The sequence below is a fragment of the Temnothorax longispinosus genome, chromosome 2 (assembly GCF_030848805.1).
Source record: "Temnothorax longispinosus isolate EJ_2023e chromosome 2, Tlon_JGU_v1, whole genome shotgun sequence".
Taxonomy (NCBI): domain Eukaryota; kingdom Metazoa; phylum Arthropoda; class Insecta; order Hymenoptera; family Formicidae; genus Temnothorax; species Temnothorax longispinosus.
Window position 1 is genome coordinate 8,466,912 of NC_092359.1, and position 22,510 is coordinate 8,489,421.

At 35.8% G+C, this 22,510-nt stretch overlaps 1 protein-coding gene and 2 long non-coding RNA genes across 4 annotated transcripts; 1 reads left to right on the forward strand and 2 right to left on the reverse strand.

Moving 5' to 3' along the window:
• Positions 1–1,870: 1,870 nt before the first annotated feature.
• Positions 1,871–4,392, reverse strand: LOC139808903 (uncharacterized). 2 transcript variants are annotated; one of them, XR_011730968.1, is made up of 3 exons: positions 3,856–4,392; positions 3,361–3,776; positions 1,871–3,262 (listed from the first exon to the last, which is right to left on the reverse strand). It is a non-coding gene; the product is annotated as an uncharacterized lncRNA (long non-coding RNA). The 2 variants fall into 2 exon arrangements; XR_011730967.1 differs by having other exon boundaries at positions 1,871–3,776.
• Positions 4,393–4,491: 99 nt separating this feature from the next.
• Positions 4,492–22,483, forward strand: Zip99c (Zinc transporter Zip99C). The gene is made up of 5 exons (XM_071771404.1): positions 4,492–5,624; positions 17,794–17,904; positions 18,957–19,204; positions 19,287–19,881; positions 20,184–22,483. Exons 1-5 carry the CDS (start codon positions 5,378–5,380, stop codon positions 20,351–20,353), a joined length of 1,371 nt encoding a protein of 456 aa, XP_071627505.1. The 5' UTR covers positions 4,492–5,377; the 3' UTR covers positions 20,354–22,483.
• LOC139808904 (uncharacterized) lies at positions 12,992–15,861 on the reverse strand. Its single transcript, XR_011730969.1, has 3 exons — positions 15,112–15,861; positions 14,406–14,513; positions 12,992–13,915 (listed from the first exon to the last, which is right to left on the reverse strand). It is a non-coding gene; the product is annotated as an uncharacterized lncRNA (long non-coding RNA).
• Positions 22,484–22,510: the final 27 nt, after the last annotated feature.

A 22,510-nucleotide genomic window follows, 5' to 3' on the forward strand; every position in this document is an offset into this window, starting at 1 on the left:
TAGCATTTTCTGATTCTTTATACTTTTACACATTTTCTGTCCAACTTGAAAACTATTTTAATTCACGCAAGTTTCGGAAAATTCTTTTAATGAATGAGTTCCTCCCTCGAGATCGTGGGAGCTGTACGAAGGTCGAGTATTCGGCATCGCGAGAGAATTCCCTGTTGACCGAAATCCAAGAGGAAAACCCTTGGCATCCTGCCGCCAACTTGATTAATTAAGGCCGCGCTTAATGTACCAAGTACGATCGAGGCACATAATTTTTATATGTATAAAATGTCTGGATCTAATAGCATATCAAAGATGGTTTCTTCTGCTATCTGATTCATATATTAACGCAAGGCATATCATATATTAAATTATATATTATTAAGAGCTTTGATTGTTTGAGAAATATCTGCTATCGGAAAATGCTTTCGGAGGTACTATATTATCTTCAAATAAAATCCTTTGATTTATTTTAAAGCTCTCATCGTTTTATCCTTTTTATCCAATTTTTTTTATCCAGTTTCTTTATCCAATCTTTTTATTTCAAATAGATTTTCATGGAAATTTGGCAATTAATTATCTTACGGTTGCAAAACAGACAAACCAATTTCTTATTCGCCAATTTCTTATTTATCTACCAACCCAGCCAGCGTGATAGGTCGACGGTCAAATACTCCCTTAAGGGAGTATATGCACTTCCTTAAGTTAATACTCCTTAAGGGAGACTTATGTCCAGCAGTGGACGCAGTGGTCTGTGTGCACTGTGTCACACTGCGCACACAATCCATTCATCACACAGTCTAGTCTGTGTGATGAATTTCTTGTTTTCCTAGAAAATCTGGACCTGAACGATAGAATGGAATATGCAAGGGAGGACTGTATAAAAGAATTTTCGCCAAAAATATTCACTTCATGGGGACTTCTACAATGACAAGACGTGAGAAAGGTTACTCTTTAGAAATAAAATCCATTCTAATAACAAATATCGATAGAAATTAATGCCCACATAAGTCAGATTCGATATGTTTTCGAATTTCATGTCGACAATCCTTACAAAGCCTGTTCTCTCAACGCTTTTTGTGCTCTTAGGAATAACAAGGAATACAAGAGTTGGACGTCTATACAAATAGCTCTAAAGATGTAAAAAAAAAGTACTTTTGTTATTTAATGACTCTTTCGGGAAATTTCAAATTGATCGACAAGTATATTTTCTCCAGAGGCATTTGCAATAATTATAATCTTCTGAGAAATAATTTTATTAACACTGTCAAAGCAATCTTGCTTAACTCAAAGATTCCAAAGACAATATCAGAAATCCAACATCAAAAGCGATATAATTGTTGCATCTACATAGTGTCCAGTGCACAATGAAATAAATATTTATATAAGGAAAAGAGACAGCGAACTATAGATCGGTGTTTACATACATCAATAAATAGAAAGTATTTCGAGATATCGTATTATTTACAAAGTAGTCCACGAGTCAATCACGATTACAAGTTTCGTAAATATTTTCATTCTATTCCAGTAAATTCCAGTATTTTTCCAGTATTTTCATCCTATTCCAGTAAATTTTAATCTCTTTAAATTCCACACATTCCACACATACTAAATATTTGTATTTATTCTCGCAATTATACCATCACAAAGACATTTCATCCATTGTACGAAATCAAGGTTCATGATTGTGATGTTTCAAAGCCAAGGTGTGTGTTGATTTTGTCGAAATAAATGCCATCGCATTCGAATAGCCCTAAAATCAAAATTTAGAGCCTCATCGAGTCCTTCACACATTTAAAACATTCTGTGTAAAAACTTTGTCTTCACGACAAGCTATCTACAAACGTGTTATATAAATAAGGAAAATCTTTATCACAGGATCTCATAGCGAAGAATTGTTTATTTAGAAAACGCAATTGCACATAGAAATTATATATCGAATTATCGATCGCTCAATCGCTTGATACCGTTATCTCTTCGCTGTGAAATATATATTCCGAGGAAGTTTCAACGTCGCGCGCTCGCACAATAAGATGTTACGTAAATCTCGATGTTTTTGAATCGACTGTGAAAGCCGATAAACATTAGACCGGATGCGCGACTTATATGTATTCGCTATATACTCATACGCACTCGCCGACGTCCGTTGACGCGAATTGGTGATCGTCCAAGGAGTCCACGTCTAATTATCGACTCACGTTTGATCGCGCAAATTTAGCATGCATAATTCGCAACGAGAACTGCGCATCTCTTTCCTCGCTATTTACGGCGATCAGCGCATGATAGATAAGATTAGCAAATTGCAACGAGCCGACGATACAATCCACTATCGCGCGAGTAGAAAGTAATTATGCGATAACTCTGCAATAATTTCATATAATTCTCGAGTCAAAGAAATTCATCGAAGATTAGGTGGATAACGCTTTACGTCAATACAATAAAATAAAACGTATACTGCGAAGAAATGTATCATATAATTATATCTATATATATATCAGGTCGAGTTATTTTCTCGTGATTTAATTTTATTGCGTCGCAACGAGCAAACGTTGATCACGAGTCGAGATTTGACGAATAAAATATCAGATAACTTGTACATTTATAAACAGATTTGGAAAATTTGAAACCGTATGACACATTCTATATTATTACGAACAGCACATTCGTTACTTAAGTAATTTTTACAAAAATATTTCGTCAAATTAATAAAAGCTATCGCTCCATCATACAATCTGATAAGGTGACAATTTTTAATCGCCTGCTTCTGACATATTTCAAGTACTTTTCTGAACGGAAATATTGCGCGATATTAATTCTTCTTAATTAAAATGCCGCTAATAAGAGATTAAGATATTTTGAAACATTTAATTCGAAATTGTGCATATCTGAAATAACGTTGATAAAGGCTTTAAATACATGAAACATGAATGAGATTTAATTATAGTATAACTTTTGAATTTCGCCAATTAGCGGTATAAATAGCATTCAAGAATAATCTTAAATATAAGCGTATACGGGATACCAAAGAAAAAAAAAGAACAAAATCATGTTTCGGCAGATATTTACTTAAAATTAAGCCGTCGATTATTGCATGTGTATTTCGCTATTCTACTTTTCTGAAGATATTGTGTTATCAACACGAGTTGAGTGAAATAATTGCTTAACGCTCTCAAAATTCGGAAGAGTACACCGCAGCGAATACTTTGTTCACCCGTTAGATAGCGTCGTGTTCTAACGTGTGCGTCCTTCGTATTCTAGTTACTGGATTTATAATCTTTAAAAAGACATAATATACCTAACATTAAATTCGACAACAAATACACGCACCATGTTTGTTACAATTTATATTTTCTTTTCCAAATGATAACTCACGGTTGCGAATCGAATTACAGCTGTCGAAACCTGGTCGAAACGTTCACGTCGCAAATACAATTCCGATTCCTTTGACTTGTACGCGACGCAAGATCGATCCGGCGTCACAAAAGCACTCGCGTACGTAATCCAGTTTCGGTCCCCCGCCCCCGTCTCGGCTTTCGTTCCTTTAGGGCAGTTTAGGAAAACGAAGCGTGCGCGCGCGGAAGGGTGACACGCGAGAATTAATATAGGTGCTTTCCATTTACATCAAAGCTCAGATAAATCTTACTTCTGTCTTTCTTTAACATGAATCTTGAAGAAAGACAGAAGTGAGATTTATCTGAGTTTTGATGTAAATGGAAAGCATCTATTATCTGTCCAAACTGAAAGAAGACGCTGCCGTCAAGGCTATCATCGCTAAGTCTCGGATAAGCCTATCAACAAATAATGACATTGATTGCAACAAAAAAAAAACGAAAAATTATATTTAATTCTATAAAGAAAACATGTTACCCAGACAGCACAATATCTAAAATCGGGACATAAGACGTCTCGAAGAGGGCAACGCTCCAGTCTGTATAGTGTATATACGGACACGCGCGATCGTTGCGCAAGAAGCCGAACGCGTCCTTGAACCTACAGCTCGATCGCTTCCTCGTCTTCCACTTCTAATTGTAATGATCTCGACGAAGCATTATAGATTTGTTTGAGGAGCCAATCTACTGAAGGACAACGGAGACCAACGTGTCTCCGTTTGAAAAACAGCGCCTCCGTCAGCCTCGAAAGAACGCGACTCGCATCCTCCACTGCGCATCCTCGCTGATTCTCTGATCTCTCCTTCCGATCTCTCTCTTCTCTTCTCCTCTCCCTTTCTTCGCCTCGCGGTCGCATCGTTCTCTCTCTTTCTCTCTCTCGACCCTTTCGCGTTCTCCGTTACTCCGCTCGCGCGGAGCACGAACTAACCCTCGTCGCCCCGCTGAACCGCCTCTCGCTTCCCACCCGCCGCCATCGCCGACGCTGTCCGGAGTCCGGACGTCATCCTCGTCGAACGCGCGTCGCTCTCGCGTTCCCTCTCGCTTCCGCTCGCGGTAACGTGGCCGACGGCTATAAAAGGGGCCTTCCACGGCGCAACGCGCGTCAGTCGTCGTCGGTCGCTCATCGCTGCGACTTCGGTGATACACCAGTGAATCCCGGATAAGAGTGCGAGAGCCGAGAGGCAGAAGAGCGAGCTAATCGAGCGCGGAAGCGGAGAGCGATAAGGAGAGCGAGAAAGCGGAGCGGACGAGCGCGCGGGGTGATCTAAGCGGGGGAGGAGACGCGACGCGCGTCTCCGCGAGATCTCGTGATCGCGCGCGTTCAATCGCCACGGCGTCGGTGATGCCTTTGTCCGCGGATCGGCACGGCGGCATGAAATAACGACGGGCCGGAACGAGTCAACGAAGCGGCAGCAGGCAGCGGCGACGTCCTGATTCCAAGCGTCCGTGCTCAGTCCTCAGTGTAGGCTAGTCGGTCGCTCGGCGGTCGTTGTCTCCCGGTTGTCGATCCAACCGCGACGAGAGAGGTCCATCCAGGCTGAATCCAGCATCCGGAGTGGACTCTGGAGCCAGAGAGCGCGGAGAACGACGAGGGCTCGCGCTGAAAAAGAAAAGGAAAGAAAAAACAAACTAGACTACTGACAAACGCGCCGTCCTTCCACCTTCCACTTGCTGTCGCGGAGACCGTGAGAGATCTGGACTTCGATTTCACGTCGATCGCGCGCCGATCACGTCGCGGCGATAACATCGTCTTCCTCGTGACGCGGCGGAGCGAGGAGGTTATCTCCCGGTGGGAGCCGGACAATTGTCCTCCGGCTGCCGTCAGTTCGACGTCGTCCACGCGCGCGTTTTCGTGGGCGAGAGGTGAACCTTGACCGGAGGGAGGGCCAGATATTAACGTCGACGTCCGCTTCCCGGGAAGCTTAATTCCGACGTCGGGGAACGTCGAGGATCTTTGAGAACGCTTTGACATCGGAGAGAGTCGCGCGACGACAACAAACATGGCCGCCGCGGCGTCGTCGTACGCGTGCACCCGTAACAACTGCACGGACGCGGGCTACGTCCTGCCGGCCTGCGACGGCATCCTCGCCGGTGCCGACGAATGGCTGCCCTGGCACGAGATCGTAGGATACTTCACGTACAATCCGTGGATATTCTCTCTGCTGGGCAGCACCATGGTCGGCCTCACGGGTATCTTCCCCCTGTGGCTCATCCCCATCCAGGACGGCGTGGACTTGAAAACCGGCGGTTAGTGTCCTCTCTCTCTCTCTCTCTCTCTCTCTCTCTCTCTCTCTTCTTATGCAACGTATTACAAAAATACGCGACGCGACGTGAGAGAGAATTTTTTTTTATCTAATCTCCGAGTTCTATCTCGTTCTCGCCTCTCTCTCGCGACTCGCCGAATAACTTTTTTAATTACGCAATTCGACTAGATCTGTGCGATGTGATTAACGAAGAGAGGAAATCTCAAGCTTATACGATTAGTTTCCCGGCTGTGGTCGAAAAATGGTTATTTTTTTCCGTTTTAGTAATTACTTTTAATAATTATTATAAAATGAAATAAAGAGGTGAATATTAAAGCTTAATTTGCGCTGGCTACGGCCGAGTAAAATTTTTTCATCTGTTTTAATAGTTACTTTTATATTCTTGGATGTGTACATACGACGAAATGAAAGGGTGAATATTAAGTGAATATTAGGTTCAATTTCCACTCCGACTACGGCCGAGTAAAATTTTTTTAATTTTTTTGCCCTGATAATTACTGTTGTAGTCTTGAATGTGTGCAACGGAACGAAGGGGTGAATATCAAGTTTAATTTTCTAACTACGGTCGAATAACTTTTGTAACTTTTTTAATTTTTCCATTTTTCCATTTTAATAATTACTTTCATATTCTTTGTGTATAATGAAATAAAAAGTGATTATCGAGCCTTTCCTCTGATGGCTATGATGAAACTTTTTTCCATAATCAGTCCCGGTTTTAATAATCAGTTTTATATTCTGCAATGTGCACATTTTTTTGTACACAATATGAAATTTATCTTAATTGCAAATTATTCTTTGCTTTGCACTTTAATATAATAATTACATATAGATCTTAATCCGCTACTCCGATTTTATTGTCGATGAAAAAACCATAACATTTTATGAAGATAAGTATACTTCGATATTTTTATAAGAACTAATATTTCGTATTATGTTGTGTAAAGAATTTATCGAACGGAAAATAAATGAAGACGTTAGTCAATGAACGATTAGATTTTCATCGACTACGTCTCGATATTCACTGTCAGTACTGAAAATTTACAGTTTACGTCACGTATACTATAGATTTTCAGTACTGGCAGTGAATATCGGAACGCAGCCATCGAAAGTTAAAAATTCTACATGGCAGCGAACCTACATCGCATGTAAAATCTGGTAGTCATTAACGAGTATAAGGTATATATTCAAACGTAGTACTACATTCCCTATTAAGATATGGTATCAAAGTACACAGGCTTAAAGTAATTATACTATATACTAGAAGCGACCTCATAGATTTCAATGGCCTTGGATGTATATTGTGGAGGGCAAAGTAGTTGCTCTTTTGAGTAGTTGTTGTACACTCTAAGCCAGTCTTAGCAAAAGTATACTGATTATCACAAATAATAACTTGCTAAGAACGTAAACAGACATAGCATTATTGAACGCGCTTGACGTGAAACTCGTGCAAATATTTCTCGGAATTCAGAAAAAACATTATATGGGATATTCAGCTGAATTTCAAATTTATCGACGTTATGATTATCATGAACAGATTGATACTTTTTTTTTAGTATCATTTATGGCAAATATGTATCCGATACGTGAAGAATAAATCTGCTAATTAAGAGTCCCTATTAAAACGTAGTAAATTGAATGCATAGGCAGATCCCTTTCCTCTGCACTTTTTCCCCAAAAAACTCTAATCTGGCCCAACTCATTTCCAAATGGCGCAGCATTATTCGAGGTAAATAACTCTTCGAGGATGTAAAGAGAGAAAAATATGAGCCTCGGCAAAATGTAAATTAATTAAAAAAATGGTTTTTTTTAACGTACATGGGATCAAAAAATTACATTCTATTCATAAGACTTATTTTGTTAATGACTTTTTAATTAACGACGGCTAAAACCTTTTAAAAGTACTCAGGATCGTGTCCTTGATAATATATATCAAGGCCATTGAAACCTGTGAGGTCGCCCCTAATATGCATAATTACCAGGCCGGTAGTGTTGATGTAAATGTATATATGTAAAATACGGTAGTCATTAACGAATATGAGGTATTAGGATGTAGATAAGTACGTCTCCCTATTGAGACACGGTATCAAAGTACACAGGTCTAATTTTGATATCCAACGCCGGCTATTTTCTTCACAAAAGAAATATCGTAAATGAAACTCATTACTTTATACAAAATTCGTATAAATTCATGAATTCTCCATTATACACATTAATTTATTTTTTGCATACAATAAAACTGAAAAATCATATACAATGCGTTGCATGAACGATCGTTGCCTTATCAGTCGCGACTATCGCTCATTTACATAGTCGCGGCGTAAACTGACCATGTGTTCAGCAATGTCATTCTTGTTTTTGCCGAGCAGTCCGGATTAGTAATTATGAGACGATTCTCCTGAATAACGCACGATAATCTTGACGACAATTGTCGCAATTTGATTCGTCGGCATACATATAAGTCAGATTGCCACGCGATAAGTCATACTTGGCCGAAATCGCAAAATTCAGAGCTTTCCAAATTGCTTCGCATTATTCTATTGCGAATTACGTACGCGTGGAGGATAAATCGTAGTTAATCTGAGGACTTTGACCGATTTATATTCTTATGTTTCACTGTTGTATTTTCTTTAGAAGTTTGAAACCACAGTTTAGATTTGCTGCTCGATTCCATGTATTACCATCCATTATCGCAAATGGTGTATAATTTATAATTCTAGTACAATTGTTTTCCGCGTTCTCCAATATTTTCACTTATTAAATCAACACTGATTGTGCCTGAAATACTATTGTTAACATCTTGATGCATTAATGACCGCAGGTACAAAGAACACGACAGCTTCAAACAAAGCACATAGCTTTTGTAATCAAGTCCTCGTAGCTTTGTTTTTAAAAATTCGCTATCGTTACTACTGTAACTGGTAACCGCAGTAGGACGATTTACTCAATTATTGAAACTCAACGGAGCAGACGCGATAAAAACGAGAGGGAATAAATTTTTCTTATTTTTTTTGTGATAATTGGTTTTTATTGTGTACTCATCGTGCATTTCCATAAAAGAGCTTATAACTCCAGTAATATTTTCCATGGGAAATGAATATAACGAAGTAACAAATCCGTCGTTGAACTCGACTTTTTATTTTTATCTCCCTCGTTGCATCAGAAATTATTATAGCCAATATGACTATTCTAGTCGTAATAAAAACGAGCCGTTGCATTTTCCTTAACGATAAGAACGACCGAGGTGATTATTTGTCGAAGCTTTCCGCGCCGACGACCGACGACCTTTTAAAGAAGGCAATTAAAAATGAAGTGGCTTTAAATACGCTGTTCACATAAAACTTACTCGGAATTTCACCTTTTTAATATTTATGTCACTGTGTAAGTAATAAGTACCGCGTTCAAATGCGGTTTTTTTCGCGAGCACACTAATTAACGTTAACTACATAGCGAAGCGAAGGCTATACATATTTTATACTTAACAGTGAGCGAGATTATTATATAATCATATGCCCGCAATTATTTTATGACTGAAAGATAGAATAACGGACAATGGATATGGAAAGATAAATAAGTTAATCGCGTTTTATTAATTTAGTCGCGCGAACCGAAATAGGCGTCTGCTCGATTACAAAACGTTTGCAGAAGCCATTTAATTTGTTAAAACGAGAAGCACTGCGCGCAGAGCATAAAAATGTGCCCGTTATATGTATACGTACTTCCAACAAAATTGCGTACAGTAAAAACTGTACGCAATTAAATATCGTTCGACGGAGAGCTGCATTCACGCTTGCCTAAAAACAGATCGGTTTCGCCACGTGTTGAAATTTAACTACGCACGAGGCAATGGAGAGTTTGTTGTCGACGATCGCTGCCAACGGTATCCACGCATACATAGCGTTTCCACCGAGGGTTGCGAAATAACGGGAAATTTGATGAATATGACGCGCTTCTCATTTGTATTTTATCATTCTGATTAGTGACAGCTGCGCAGTTCAATGACACTGCGGAAGACATCGACTCTCCTCCGACCCGATAAAATTAGTCTTGGTACGTGGTATAAAATCGATAAGTCAATTCTGTCCGATGAATTATCATACAATGTTTATCATAGAATGAATTATCATACAATGTTTATTGTGCGACATGAGTGTCGCGACATCCTGGCGACAGCTGAAAACAAAAATTTTTCAACACGTTGTTTTAACACACAACACTCTTAATCTTGTTTTTCGTGGAGCCTCCCAGAGTACCCTTTGGAAAAGCGACAAATGCGTCAAAGCTACAACAGTTGGTTTACATAGAAACGCTAAGTACATTGATGTCGCTCAAAGCGACAGAACAGTTGGACTGTGCATTTTAATATTTTTCTGCGAACAGCTCTTTTGAAGACGGGAAGAATATAACTCGTTTTTGTTCGTTTTATTGTCTGATAAATCGCACGGTAATATACTACAAAGTGTAACGTATTCGACGTCCGAAACCTTGTATAATTGTTTGAAAACTTGGACCATTTTGGTACGATCTAATAGCTATTCGTTCTCGGAGAGTTTCTGTCGGTTGAAGTAATCCGTAAACAGCCGTTCGTAACGTAACCCGAGAAAGCCGTCGCATGATGGTTTTGCATGGTCGCAGCTGGACAGAAAAAGAGGAAGCTGCATCATATATTTGCGTTACCGTCTGCCGCGGATATACCTTTGGAAAAATAGCGAAAAATATCTCAAAGCTACCAACAACAGTTCGTAGCTACAAGCTACACAGGAACGTACGCTGTAGATACGCACCCCAAAGCCAACATTTTCGAGCTTTGATATCGAGCCGAATCTCGTCGCACCTCCCTCGAACAAAACCAGTATCTATATTCACGGAAACGCGTCTGACGGTAGGTATTCGCCAAAATTCCATTCGCGCCGATAACATTTGGCGAATTTGCGGTTGCTATGATGGTGACCGTGGCGACAATTGGAATCGATCGTGTTCTCAATCGCCGACTTTAATTTAACTTTCGTACGGAATCACGCCGATGCGAAAGTCCGTTTCTCATCCGCTGGTTTTCCCCTCTCTCTCTTCGCATCTTCTTGCGCGAAGATAAATGATACATTGTTTCTTTCGTTCCTTTCTCACAATCGAGGCGAATAGATGGATTTCCGCTGAGACGCCCAAGTTGATCGTACAACGTAACAGCGAATTTATCGAGAGCAAGCGGTTTTAATTGGCTAGATAAACACGTTTCTAAACGGAACTGAAATTAACGAATCGCAGTTAGACGCGCGCTTCGGCATTTCTCTCGCAAATTCAGATATATTCTCGTTGTTCCCATTTTGCGAGTAATACCGCAGTTATGTCCACGTTGGAGCGGCGTGTCATAACTTTCTCTATTATCTCGTATTTTCCGAATCAACGATGCGGCGATTCCAAGTTATTGTACTAGCGAGATTAACGGTAAATGTTACATCGCCAAGCCAAACTTTAATAGTACAAAGTTTCGTACAAAATTACAAATGTAGAAAGTTGCGAGAATTTACTCGTTCCCCCAATGCGCGAACACAAAAACTAGTATTACGACACCGACTTTTTCTATCGGCGATTAAATTGCGTGTCGGCGACAAAGATTCATTCGCGCGCCGATCCGGAACCGTCGTCGGATTTTTTCACGTTGCTTTTACGAGCTATTTCGCGAAGTTCGCATCTATCTTTGCATTTGAAAGCGTACATTCCAATGAACTTTTACAATTAAAATCCATTTTTGCACGTTTAAGTCCATTTAAATCAGTCCAGGACAAGAATGATGTAGTATTGAAGATTAAAGATTTTTTAATACCTATTAAATTAATCAATTTTTAATTTAATTTAATTGTGGGTTTAATATTAACAAGGTATTAAACAAGACAAGCAATTAAGCATTGAAAAATTGAAATAAAACGTGGCTGTCCATTAAAATACAATTAAAATTTATTTCGAGTTTATCAAGGAATTACGTTTATACAATTTACAGCAAATTTTATAAGGCATATATATTACTTTTGCAGTATATTATGTGTACATATTGCAATCATTAATCTCAAGCCAGACAATTTTAGTTTTTATCGCTAAAAGTCCGTGGAAAAGTTCGTGTCGCGTTCAAAAGACATGTTTTTTTTTCAAGTCACTCTCAAATAAAAATAGTAACTTTAATCACCTCGCACTTGAATTTTTTTTCGCTTTTTATCTAACAGATCTTCCGAGCGATATCAATCCAATGAAAAAATAAATGACAAGAAGATTTATACGTGTATTAACAAGATATTAACAAGATTTATCACTTGATACCATATGAATTATCTTTTTTGTGCCGATATTGAAGATAAAATCAGCATCCCATTATCAATTATATCGAATCAATTAATTATTCTGAAAATAAGATGGTAATTTCACAGGAAGAAAAACAAATCTTCTTTTAAACTGTTAAATATTCTTTTTTACTTTACATTTCCCCGCGATAATAATTTTTTCTATTAAATGAGGACAATGAGAATTGCAGAACAGATTTTATCTTTTATGCATTAAACGCACCAACTTGCATATTAATAGATTTTACCGTGAACTTTGTTCATCAAGTTATCTACGATCTAACATCGTCAATATTGCATGTTAAACTACTTTTGGAACTTTGATCGATAAATACTTCCCAACATTTGTGTCGGTCTAATAGTTTTATTGCCGTCGGCGGTCATACGTTACGCGCGTATTTCTGCGTCGCTAAAATAATCTGAAATAATCGATCAACTCTCTTCATATAGTAAATTTATTTTTTCAACTTTATCACAGATTAAATCTTTTTTGGTAGTTTCACCTCTCTCCCCTGCTTGATGATCTTAACTTTAACTAATTCTCTAATCTCACACAGTTTTTACAATTTACAATCAAATATGATTATTGTCATATTTGACGATATCTATATCGGTAACATCGATATAGAGATAATGAAACTCTTTTGTCATTAGTTATATATTATATATAATTATGACGTAATTCTTTAAGTACTAGACGTTTCGAATTCACTTATTTTCTTATTTTCCTTTACTTTCTATGACTACCCAATCGATTTATCTCAATATAAAAATATAAAAACAGTAACTGAATATTTTTTTATATTTTATACAAATTAGCAGAGTGGAACGATGAGCGTAGTTCTGTGTTCTATTAATTTGCATATTATTTAATATACACATTAATCTATACGAAAACAACGATACAGATCTCCAGATATACAATCAAATTAGTAAAATGCATATAAAGGCAAGTGAGAGCAAGCGCCGGTGGTGAAGCGAACGTAAATTACATATTATATAATAAATTACAATAACATATACGTTTCGGTCTTAGGTTTAGACCTCTCTTCAGTGCAGAATAATTAAATTAAAGAAGTGCATTTTTAATTTGTAATTTTCTATGTAATTTACGTTTATATACGTTTTAATTACGCTTTATCCCCCACGCTTGATTTCACTTGTCTTTATACATATTTACTAATATGTATTTTACTATAATACATTAATATTTTTGCGTGATATCATTCTTCCACGAACTACAGACGAAAAATATAGCGACTTATTCTAACCATGTATACGATAATACAATTGTCACATCTGTATTCTCAAGATGCGACGAGTACTACTTCAGAATTCTTGGCAATGCGCATTACGAGACTGTCATAAAAAATACAAGATAAAATAATCAATAACAAAACAGCATTCTCAAAGAAATTTAATGTTATATCTTTATAATAAATATTTAATTCTATATTCTTGTAATATTGTATAATTCTTTAACTTTTAACATTAATCGTTTCACCAATGGAAATAATGTTTCGCGCTACGAATTTTGGCTACAAATAATTTAGAAATCTCACGTTGCGTTAATCTTCACATAATTGCAGGTTTTTAGCTTGCCAAAGTGTACCAATTAATTGTCAGAGTAATAATGCGTTGGATTATATCTGCATGAAAAAGAAATTAAATTTATATATAGAAAAGACACAATACGTTGTTACTTTTTTGAAACATTTATCTGATAAAATTGTCAGAATTTTTGCCACCGTAGTTTTATCTAGTATTTTCGAAGTCTTCGAGGAAACTGTTGTTACGATTCGTTGCCACGATCTTTCGACGTGCTATCATCTCGAGAACGTTGGAATCTCTGCACACGCCTATTGTGCAGTCCCATGGGACGATAATAATTTATTTATCAGTCACGTGCCAGGAAGCCTGATACTCGCGTAATATACTGGGGAAAAACCTGCAAACATGTGCATGTCGAGTATGTACGATCGTGCATGATTTATTTTAATATCAGAAATAATCTTACATAATTATATATATACTGATAACTGCGTAAAATGTGAACATTTTATGTGAGTCTTGTGAAGATGGCAATAATTTCGATTGACGATACACATTTATAAGATAATTTGAGCATTTATGTCTAATAATTAAGACATCTTCCCTTGTTTGATTGCAAAATTGTTGTGTTTTGTTACATTTGCTTTACTCTCCTGAATATTATAAAAATTAAATTTAAAATGTCATTAATGTAATGCGAGAAAGACCTGTAATTTATTGTCGACAAATCTGGCATTTAAAATAACTCATTAAAGAAAAACATGAGTTTATTCCGAAATTAAATCGAAAAGTTTTAATATTCGTATATTATTATGTAAATTTTCCTATTACATTTATAAAATAAATCCGTTAATTATTAATGGTTTCATCATGCGGTTTTTTAGTACCTTAAAAACTCAGTTACAGCTATTCTTCGTATTCTCCATAATTCTTGGTATAATTCTATTACCCAGTGGAATTATATATTATTCCAATAGCAGTTTCGGCATCGACATCTATTACGAATTTGCGACATGTATCATTATTCAAATTACAAGTACCCATAATTATCTCTCTTTATGCGCATCTTGCCGCATTTTAACAGCGTTCCCATTTTCTTTTTTTCTTCTCATTTTTAATATATAAACATGAAATTGTCCCCAAAATCTATAGTACTGTTTTCTATTTATAGCGTCGTAATTTTAATTATTTAGTAATTTTTGCATGAAAAACGAATAGAGGAAAAATCAGTTTTAGCACACTATTCGAGAGCTCGATATCAAAAGAGAGATAAATTAATTGCACACACGCTTCTAGGAAATGCGTCAATAAACGCTAACTCTCGCAATGCGTGCGATTATTGCAACATATAAAATCCCCGACGCAATAAATTTTCAAGTACACATCGAGATACAATAACAATTAGGACATAAGTAAAGGCATGTTTTCTTGAACGGAGCAATTAAATTGAATTAGAACGTAAATTCTCTTCAAAATTACTAATTTTTTTTTTAGATTTTGTAGTATTTATTTAATCATCAGAGTAATATTCTGCTAGTTATTATTTATACATTAAATATGTATTACTTGTATATTGAATTTTCCAAGTCTCACCTCGCACATTTTATGACTAACGTCGTGCTGATGCTGATGAAGATATTCTCATGTGACACCGTGCAGCGCGTTCCAGAGAGATGTTCCGCGTAACATCGTGCAGGTTTACCTCCTGTGTTACGCAACAGGAGTGCAGTTCTATTCTTTTTTTAATCTTGTATGATTTAAACGTTTTAACGCAGAAACGTGCTAAACTTGCTTATCCGCAAGCAATTGCTCAAACTAAAAACAAATACGAGAGATAAAGCGTCTGCTATTGTTACATTGCCCAGTTACATGCACGATGCACGTTTATATGTAGAATTTCAAATGAGATACACACATGCCTCGCGCTCATGCAAGCGATGTTTCCCCTTGGGAAGAAGACGTAACTCACAAAGCTCATTTCAGTAAATCAGTCTTTGATCCTACACAGGTTATGAAAAATTTCAGCTTTTTGCCTAGCTTTTGTACAAGAGTGGATCGTTTTGGGGAATAACAGATTGCACATATTTTGAATGAAAACTCGACATACGTCGCAGATCTTTTTCACACTTATAATCTTAAAAAAAAACTTGTAAAAAATTTAATATTTAAAAACCTTTTGATTTATATATTCAATTTATATATCTTTATCATGTTTCTAACAAATTAAATTTTTCAAAAAATGTACTTAATGAAAACATTATATTACGATATATATTACATATTATAATAACTTATAATATTATAATGGAATAAAGAATAATGCAATAAAGGAAAGGATTACTCATAGAATTACTCACAGAATAACGCTTGTTTATGGAAAGTAGAATTTGCGTGAGAGAGAGAAAAATATCCTTATTGTCCAATCTTATCTGTCTACGCCGTCAGCACGTTGCACATTTACTTTCTAGCAACATTTTGTTTCTCTTTCCATTCCAGTTATATTAACTATACCGATCGATTTTTTTTTTTTTTTTTTATATTGAAACTGATGCAACCTAATGCCGATACAGTGTAATAATAATACGTCTGTATCAGAAGTAGGTCGTGATATCGGACAAGTTATCGATGAGTCGACCACACGAATTTACAACTGGCTAACAATGTGCTGGTGTCCCGGAAACTGATTATATTTCTTTCCGTTCATCCGATTCTGTATGGTTAAATTGACGCCGACGTATCAGAAATATCATTTCCTATATAAGAATAAGCTAGTCTTGTCAATAACAACAACGTGCAGTTAATGAAAATAATATGGGAGTTTGTGGAATAATATTGTTGAAACACTATGGGATATTTATTACGGATATAAATAAATTTATCATCGGAAATCTCTCAAATTGAGACGTCGCATTGACTTATCTCTCATTGCAACAACGACGTTGTTGCAATGAGAGTTATAGCGAGTCAAAACTCATATCTTTAATGTCTATTTCTATTACTTTTCTAGTTTTTTATAGAACTAGAAAGACAGAAAGTAAGTTAAACCGATTGAAGATCTCCATCAGTAGAAATGAACTTAAAGACAACCAAATTGCGACGCTCGTTTACTGGTGATTGTTTCATAAAGTTAAATAGTTCCTGATTGCAGTATAAGCGTGTACATTAGAATTCTATGACAATAGGAAGAGAAATTGTTTAAAACATCTTGCATTTTTTTTCTTTGCGACGGTCCGACGAGCTGCGACCTGCGACAAACGAGTTCAAGAGAAGAACGGTGATACAATCGTAGTCGTGTCAAAATGAGATCAAGGCCCGCTCACGTATTATTTATATTCCTTTTCCTCTCTTTTCCCCATGAATCACGCGTTGACATCACGCGTCGTTATCATCTGGTGGCCTCCTCTGCATACTAGCTGTTGTTGCAGCAGAGCAGATAGGCTACTGTAGTCTATTAGCGGTTATCAATTGCGTCGAACGTCGTACTATATACGCAGAATCATAAATTTTTTATTTGTCATCACACGAGCTAGTCGCGTATGCTTAACGTGATGTGCATGCCTCATAATTTATGATGCACCGTATATACTTTCCTAAATAGATAACTGCAGATATTAATTACTACATATTAACTATTATAACTGCATATTCCGTACATGTCTTTATTAACTGCAGTTGCAATTAATTAATTAACTTTCTTTCTCGACACACACATCGCGATATTTATGATTATTTATACTACTTTTTCTGCGAAGTACATATATGCAATTTAAATAAATATTGAGTAGCCGGGAAGGATAGTTAATTTTTACCAATTTCCACCGCGAGTATAAATCGACGTAGAGAAATTGTTTCTGAACGTTGCGAATCTTCCATTTATGCGATCTAAATATGAGATAAATGTACGTAGGCAATATCAGAGCGAGTCAATTGGGCGCACATATTCCGTGACCTACGCGCAAAGAAGCGTAACGCCCGTACTTCATATTTTGTCGCATGAATTCGCTTCAGACTTATCTTCGTCTACCATATACGCGTCCGCAACGATATACGTGAACGATTGATTGCAGGATTTATGGTTTCCATCGTCCACTGCATTTTCTCATATCGCACATTTTGCTCCTTGCTCTTATATCTTTTTCCTTGTTGATGAAATACGAGCTCTGCGTTTCAAGATTTTCTTTAATCCAATATCAAAGTCGAATTTACAATTTAAATGTTCTATCTGTCTAATCCGCACGTATGGAATGAGCATTAATTTTATCCTTTTCATTGCAGAAATCGGTGGTACTTTGAAGATCCTTTTGAGCTTTGCCGTAGGCGCATTGCTGGGCGATGTTTTTCTACATCTTCTGCCGGAAGCATTTGCGAGCGAATTTCAAACAAGAGGTAATTTCATTTGTTTTTCATATAGAACTTTCTTCCTTGTACATACGCGGTGACGTAACTAAATGGATCTATCTTATCGTACAAGGAAATTTTCATATATCATATTGATAAGATTGACCTTGTCGTAAAAAAATATATAAAAAGTTGATTACGATAATGCAAATAAATAGAATTACTTCGTGAAGAATAATGGGTAGAAGTAAATGTACACACACGTGTATAAAAATAACAATTTTTATCACGTATAAGATTTACATTCTTTCATGCAATTATTAAACTAATTAAACGAGTAATACGGTTGGATGATGTATTTGTACGTCATGCAAAACTAACGGCGTTAGGAGAAAACGTAAAAAAAAAAAAAAACAACGAGTAGCCTCGAGATTATCTACATTAATGAATCTTTGCTTGATATTTCTGGTATGGCGAAATCCGACACAGTACGAATATGTAACGAATACGATACAATATATCTGGAATTCCTGGCTTGTTCTATATGATATTGTACGCGTATTACATATAGGTTCTGAATGCGCTTTGCAACGTCCTGCACGTTAACGGAGTACGACTGCGGTCAGTGCGGTCTTGAAGAGCATCGTCGAGAGCTTTATGAACGATTTAAGCGGCGGCTTCGAATTCTATTGTGCGTCAGTTGCAGATTTGAATTGCCAGCTGCGTCCACGTAAATTAAATGTTCCTCCGACCGAACCGCGTTAGAAATTCGAAGTGATCGGCGGACTGGTAATATCCGTGTAAATTGCTCGGTTTGAATTGCAAATTTCCTAGCTTTCATCTTATATTTCTTGCGCCTTTGTCGCTATTGTCAGTAGAAAGAATAGTCAAACCGTAATAATAAATTACACAATCTAAATAACAATAAATATTAAAAACTCGTTAAAGAAAACAATACATTATGCGATTGTGAATATGGATCAGTCTTATTTAGTGATATTATAAATGATACTTTAGTAATGATTATAAAATTATATAGTTTATTTGAAAATATTTTATTTTTTTATTTGACTTACCTTTTTTATGTATTTTATTTACAGCCAAAGATAATCACGCGTCTACGCCCGCAGGCTTGTGGGTGTTGTCCGCCTTCCTGTTCTTCGTAATCGTCGAGAAACTCATCGCCGCTGTAAACGAGGAAGCTCCGATCATTGCAGAACAGCAGACTGATGAAACTTCGATCAAAGATGTAAATAAAGAAAAAGAGATGGATAATAATAATTGTATCACAATGACGTGCACTGAGAAGAACAGTTTTCTAAAAAAATGTCTGAAAAATACGACCAAGGTAATGTAACTAAAAATCTAATGCTATAATATTATTTAAAATCGATAATAACTGTCTAATGATCGAACACGTTTTGCAATAGGTACAATTTCTGGAAAAACAATCCATTAAGATGGAGTTTGCTCAAGTCCCAAAAATCAGTATCAAAGATATGCGAAAGAACGGTTTTAAAGATGCTGATATTATGAAATCTGCATTAGCAAGCGAGTGTCCTAATGACGAATGCCCGCTGGTCGACGAGGCGAGATGCTGCTTGAAAAAACTTGCGAAGACTAATGGCTTCACATCAGCGATTTCACGCGTTGACTCTCCTATCGTACGCTCACCGAGCAATATTGTTAATCGTTTGACTGCAAGGACAAAAAAATTCACCTCCAACTTGTTCCGCAAATTTTTCAATCCCAAATCCTTTCCCGGATACCTGAATCTTTTGATGAACTTCCTCGACAATTTTACTCACGGTTTATCTGTGGGTGGCTCGTTCCTAATTTCCTTCCGTGTAGGTGTCCTCAGCACGTTCACTATATTGGTGCATGAAATACCTCATGAGGTTGGCGATTTTGCTATTCTATTGCGAAGCGGATTTAGCAGATGGGATGCTGCGCAGGCGCAGTTAATCACAGCTACCGGTGGGATCGTTGGTGCTCTGGCAGCCGTCTCCTTTACCGGTGGTTTAGGTAAATATTTTTCAAAATTTGAAACGTAAAACGGTCTAGGAAAACTTGATAAAAAATAATGAAAGATAAATTAATCTAATAACAATATAGTTGCATTTTTTATTAACTTAGCTGTAAAAATTTTAATGTTATTTATTTTATAATTTTTTGATAATTTATTTTATCTATTGCTTTGCATAAAATAATTTCTAAATATTTTTATAGTATAGTATATAAATAATTTAATCTTACTAATATCTATTATATAGATATTAGAATTTTGTTGAACAGAATTTATGAATTTATATCTAACTTTTTTTCAGAGGAAAGAACCAATTGGATATTGCCATTGACGGCAGGAGGATTCATACACATTGGTTTAGTGACCATCCTGCCCGATCTGTTGAAAGAAACGAATACAAAAGAATCTTTGAAACAACTTGGCGCTTTACTTTTGGGAGTCATTATCATGGCTGCGTTAATCTATGTTTAGGTCAAATATACTTCAGTGAAGATATAGTTATGCAGAGAAGTTTGTTATTTTATAATGTAAATTTCAGTTGTCTTGATATGCATCAGTACAATATTCTGAAGTTGCCATAAAGTTATACAATACTTTTTCTCTCTACTATTTATTGAAAGAGCACATGTGGTATCTTTTTTTATTGTCATCATTATTTTGAGTATATGAAAATAATTTATGTTAAATTATAAAAGAGTCGTTTATCGTCACTGTTCCTCCTTCCTCATTAGTGCAATTCCCATTTCGAGATTAAGTAACAAGGACTAAAGAGTTGTAAAATATTTTCTACTAAGAATATTTTTCAATATAGAAATATTAGTCCGAGATTATCACAGTCTTTCAGTGAATAACGTAGAGAGAGAGAAGGATGAGAGAGAGAGAAATAGAGAGAGAGAGAGAGAGAGAGAGAGAGAGTGAACGAGAGCAAAAAAGAGAGAATTTATATATTATTTTATCATTAAGTTACTTATCGCGTTATAATGACAAGATGATTTGAGAAATGCTGTTATAAATCTCATTTAATTTATATACACACGCAAATATGCAAATTTCATCATAAAGTACAATATTAATATTTTTCCATAACTAATATTTTTTCTAAGAACAAGACAATCTGACATCAGTTAGAAATTCCAAGTATTGACCATTTTTCGCAATAATATCGATTGATAATGATATAAATATATATTAGGGGTTTATACACACTTTGAATTTTTCTTAACATTACCCCTTTATGCTGTGAATATTTATTTCATCGAAATACAAGGATGTGTATTTCATAAATAATTTAATATCAATGAAGTTATAAAGTTAAATCATCCAAATTCAACTTTTCAATTTAGATAAAAAAAAATTGAAATTGTGTTTTCAATTTACAATTTAAAAAAAATAAAAAATTTAAATAACGAAAAGTTGCGTACAAACTTGGTAAAATCCGGGGTTGTGCAATATATGTCAATATGTTTAATTTTTAACTGATATTGCCTTTTTCTACTAAAAAGATTATCAGTTATACTGCGACATGCTGGGTGCTATCAGTATTGCCTTATGATAAAATTGTATTTATGTACATTTAAATTATATACGAACGCACAACAGGAGGTTCATAATAGTTATTTTGTCATTAATAACGTGATAACGTTATACATGAGACTACGAAGAGAAAATTACAATAGCTAAATAAGTTTCTTTCCATTCATTACAACTTAATTATGATAAAATAACATACAAATTCTTTTTTTTCTTGCTCTCAAATTTTATAAATTCCGAGTTTAGATATATAGCGACCTTTTTAACATATTTAATAAAACCTGTTGTAAAATCGCATGGAGACTACGTTTTGACCACGTAAGACCCAATGAGTAAATTGTATAAAGCGAAATTAATTATGTTTCTTTCATCTACGCCTATACTAATTGGCATTAAATATTTACGAAGTATGTATTCTTCTATATCTTAATGCAAATATTCACGGCCAAAAAAAGCCCCAAGAAAAATTTAAAGTATGCAGAATCCTTTGATATATTTCCATCTTTATCGATATTAAAGAAAATTGTGTATGATGATAATATATTTTCATTAAAATTTATTAAAAGACGTAGTAATATATCGCGTCAAGTATATCCATGAAAGATACTACTGTGTATCTTTTCCAGATCGAGCTTCGTATTTCGTTAGATATCTAGCTATTATAAATCAGATGAAATTTAGATAAATATACCTACGGGATATAAACTTTGTTAAATTTTCAATTTGTAAAGACGAATGCAACTTCCAGAAGAAATTTAGCTCTTGTAATTTTCTCTTAGCCTCGTGTATCATGCGCAATGTTCATACTTTATGAGTTGCACAAGATAACGCAATCCTTGTACTTAACAGGTGAAAACAAGGTATTACTTCATTCAGAGTGCATGATACAGGAGTGCTCTTTTCTGCACCTGTAAATAGAGACCCTATTTGGGGAACTGGTTAAAATTTAACATCTTTTACAAAAATATTTTCCATGTATTACATGGTTATATAAATGAAAACTGTTCATATCTATGTAATCTCTAATACTATGATTTGTAAATAAAATATACTATTCTACGATTGTTCATATTTCACTTCTTTTATATTAAATATATA

What these genes read in the sequence shown, in the direction of transcription:
- Zip99c (XM_071771404.1), top strand. Translation starts at nt 5,378, where the DNA reads ATGGCCGCCGCGGCGTCGTCGTACGCGTGCACCCGTAACAACTGCACG. An exon ending in GAGCGAATTTCAAACAAGAG is followed by an intron (nt 17,905 to 18,956) that starts GTAATTTCATTT and finishes TTTTATTTACAG; the next exon opens with CCAAAGATAATCACGCGTCT. An exon ending in GTCTGAAAAATACGACCAAG is followed by an intron (nt 19,205 to 19,286) that starts GTAATGTAACTA and finishes GTTTTGCAATAG; the next exon opens with GTACAATTTCTGGAAAAACA.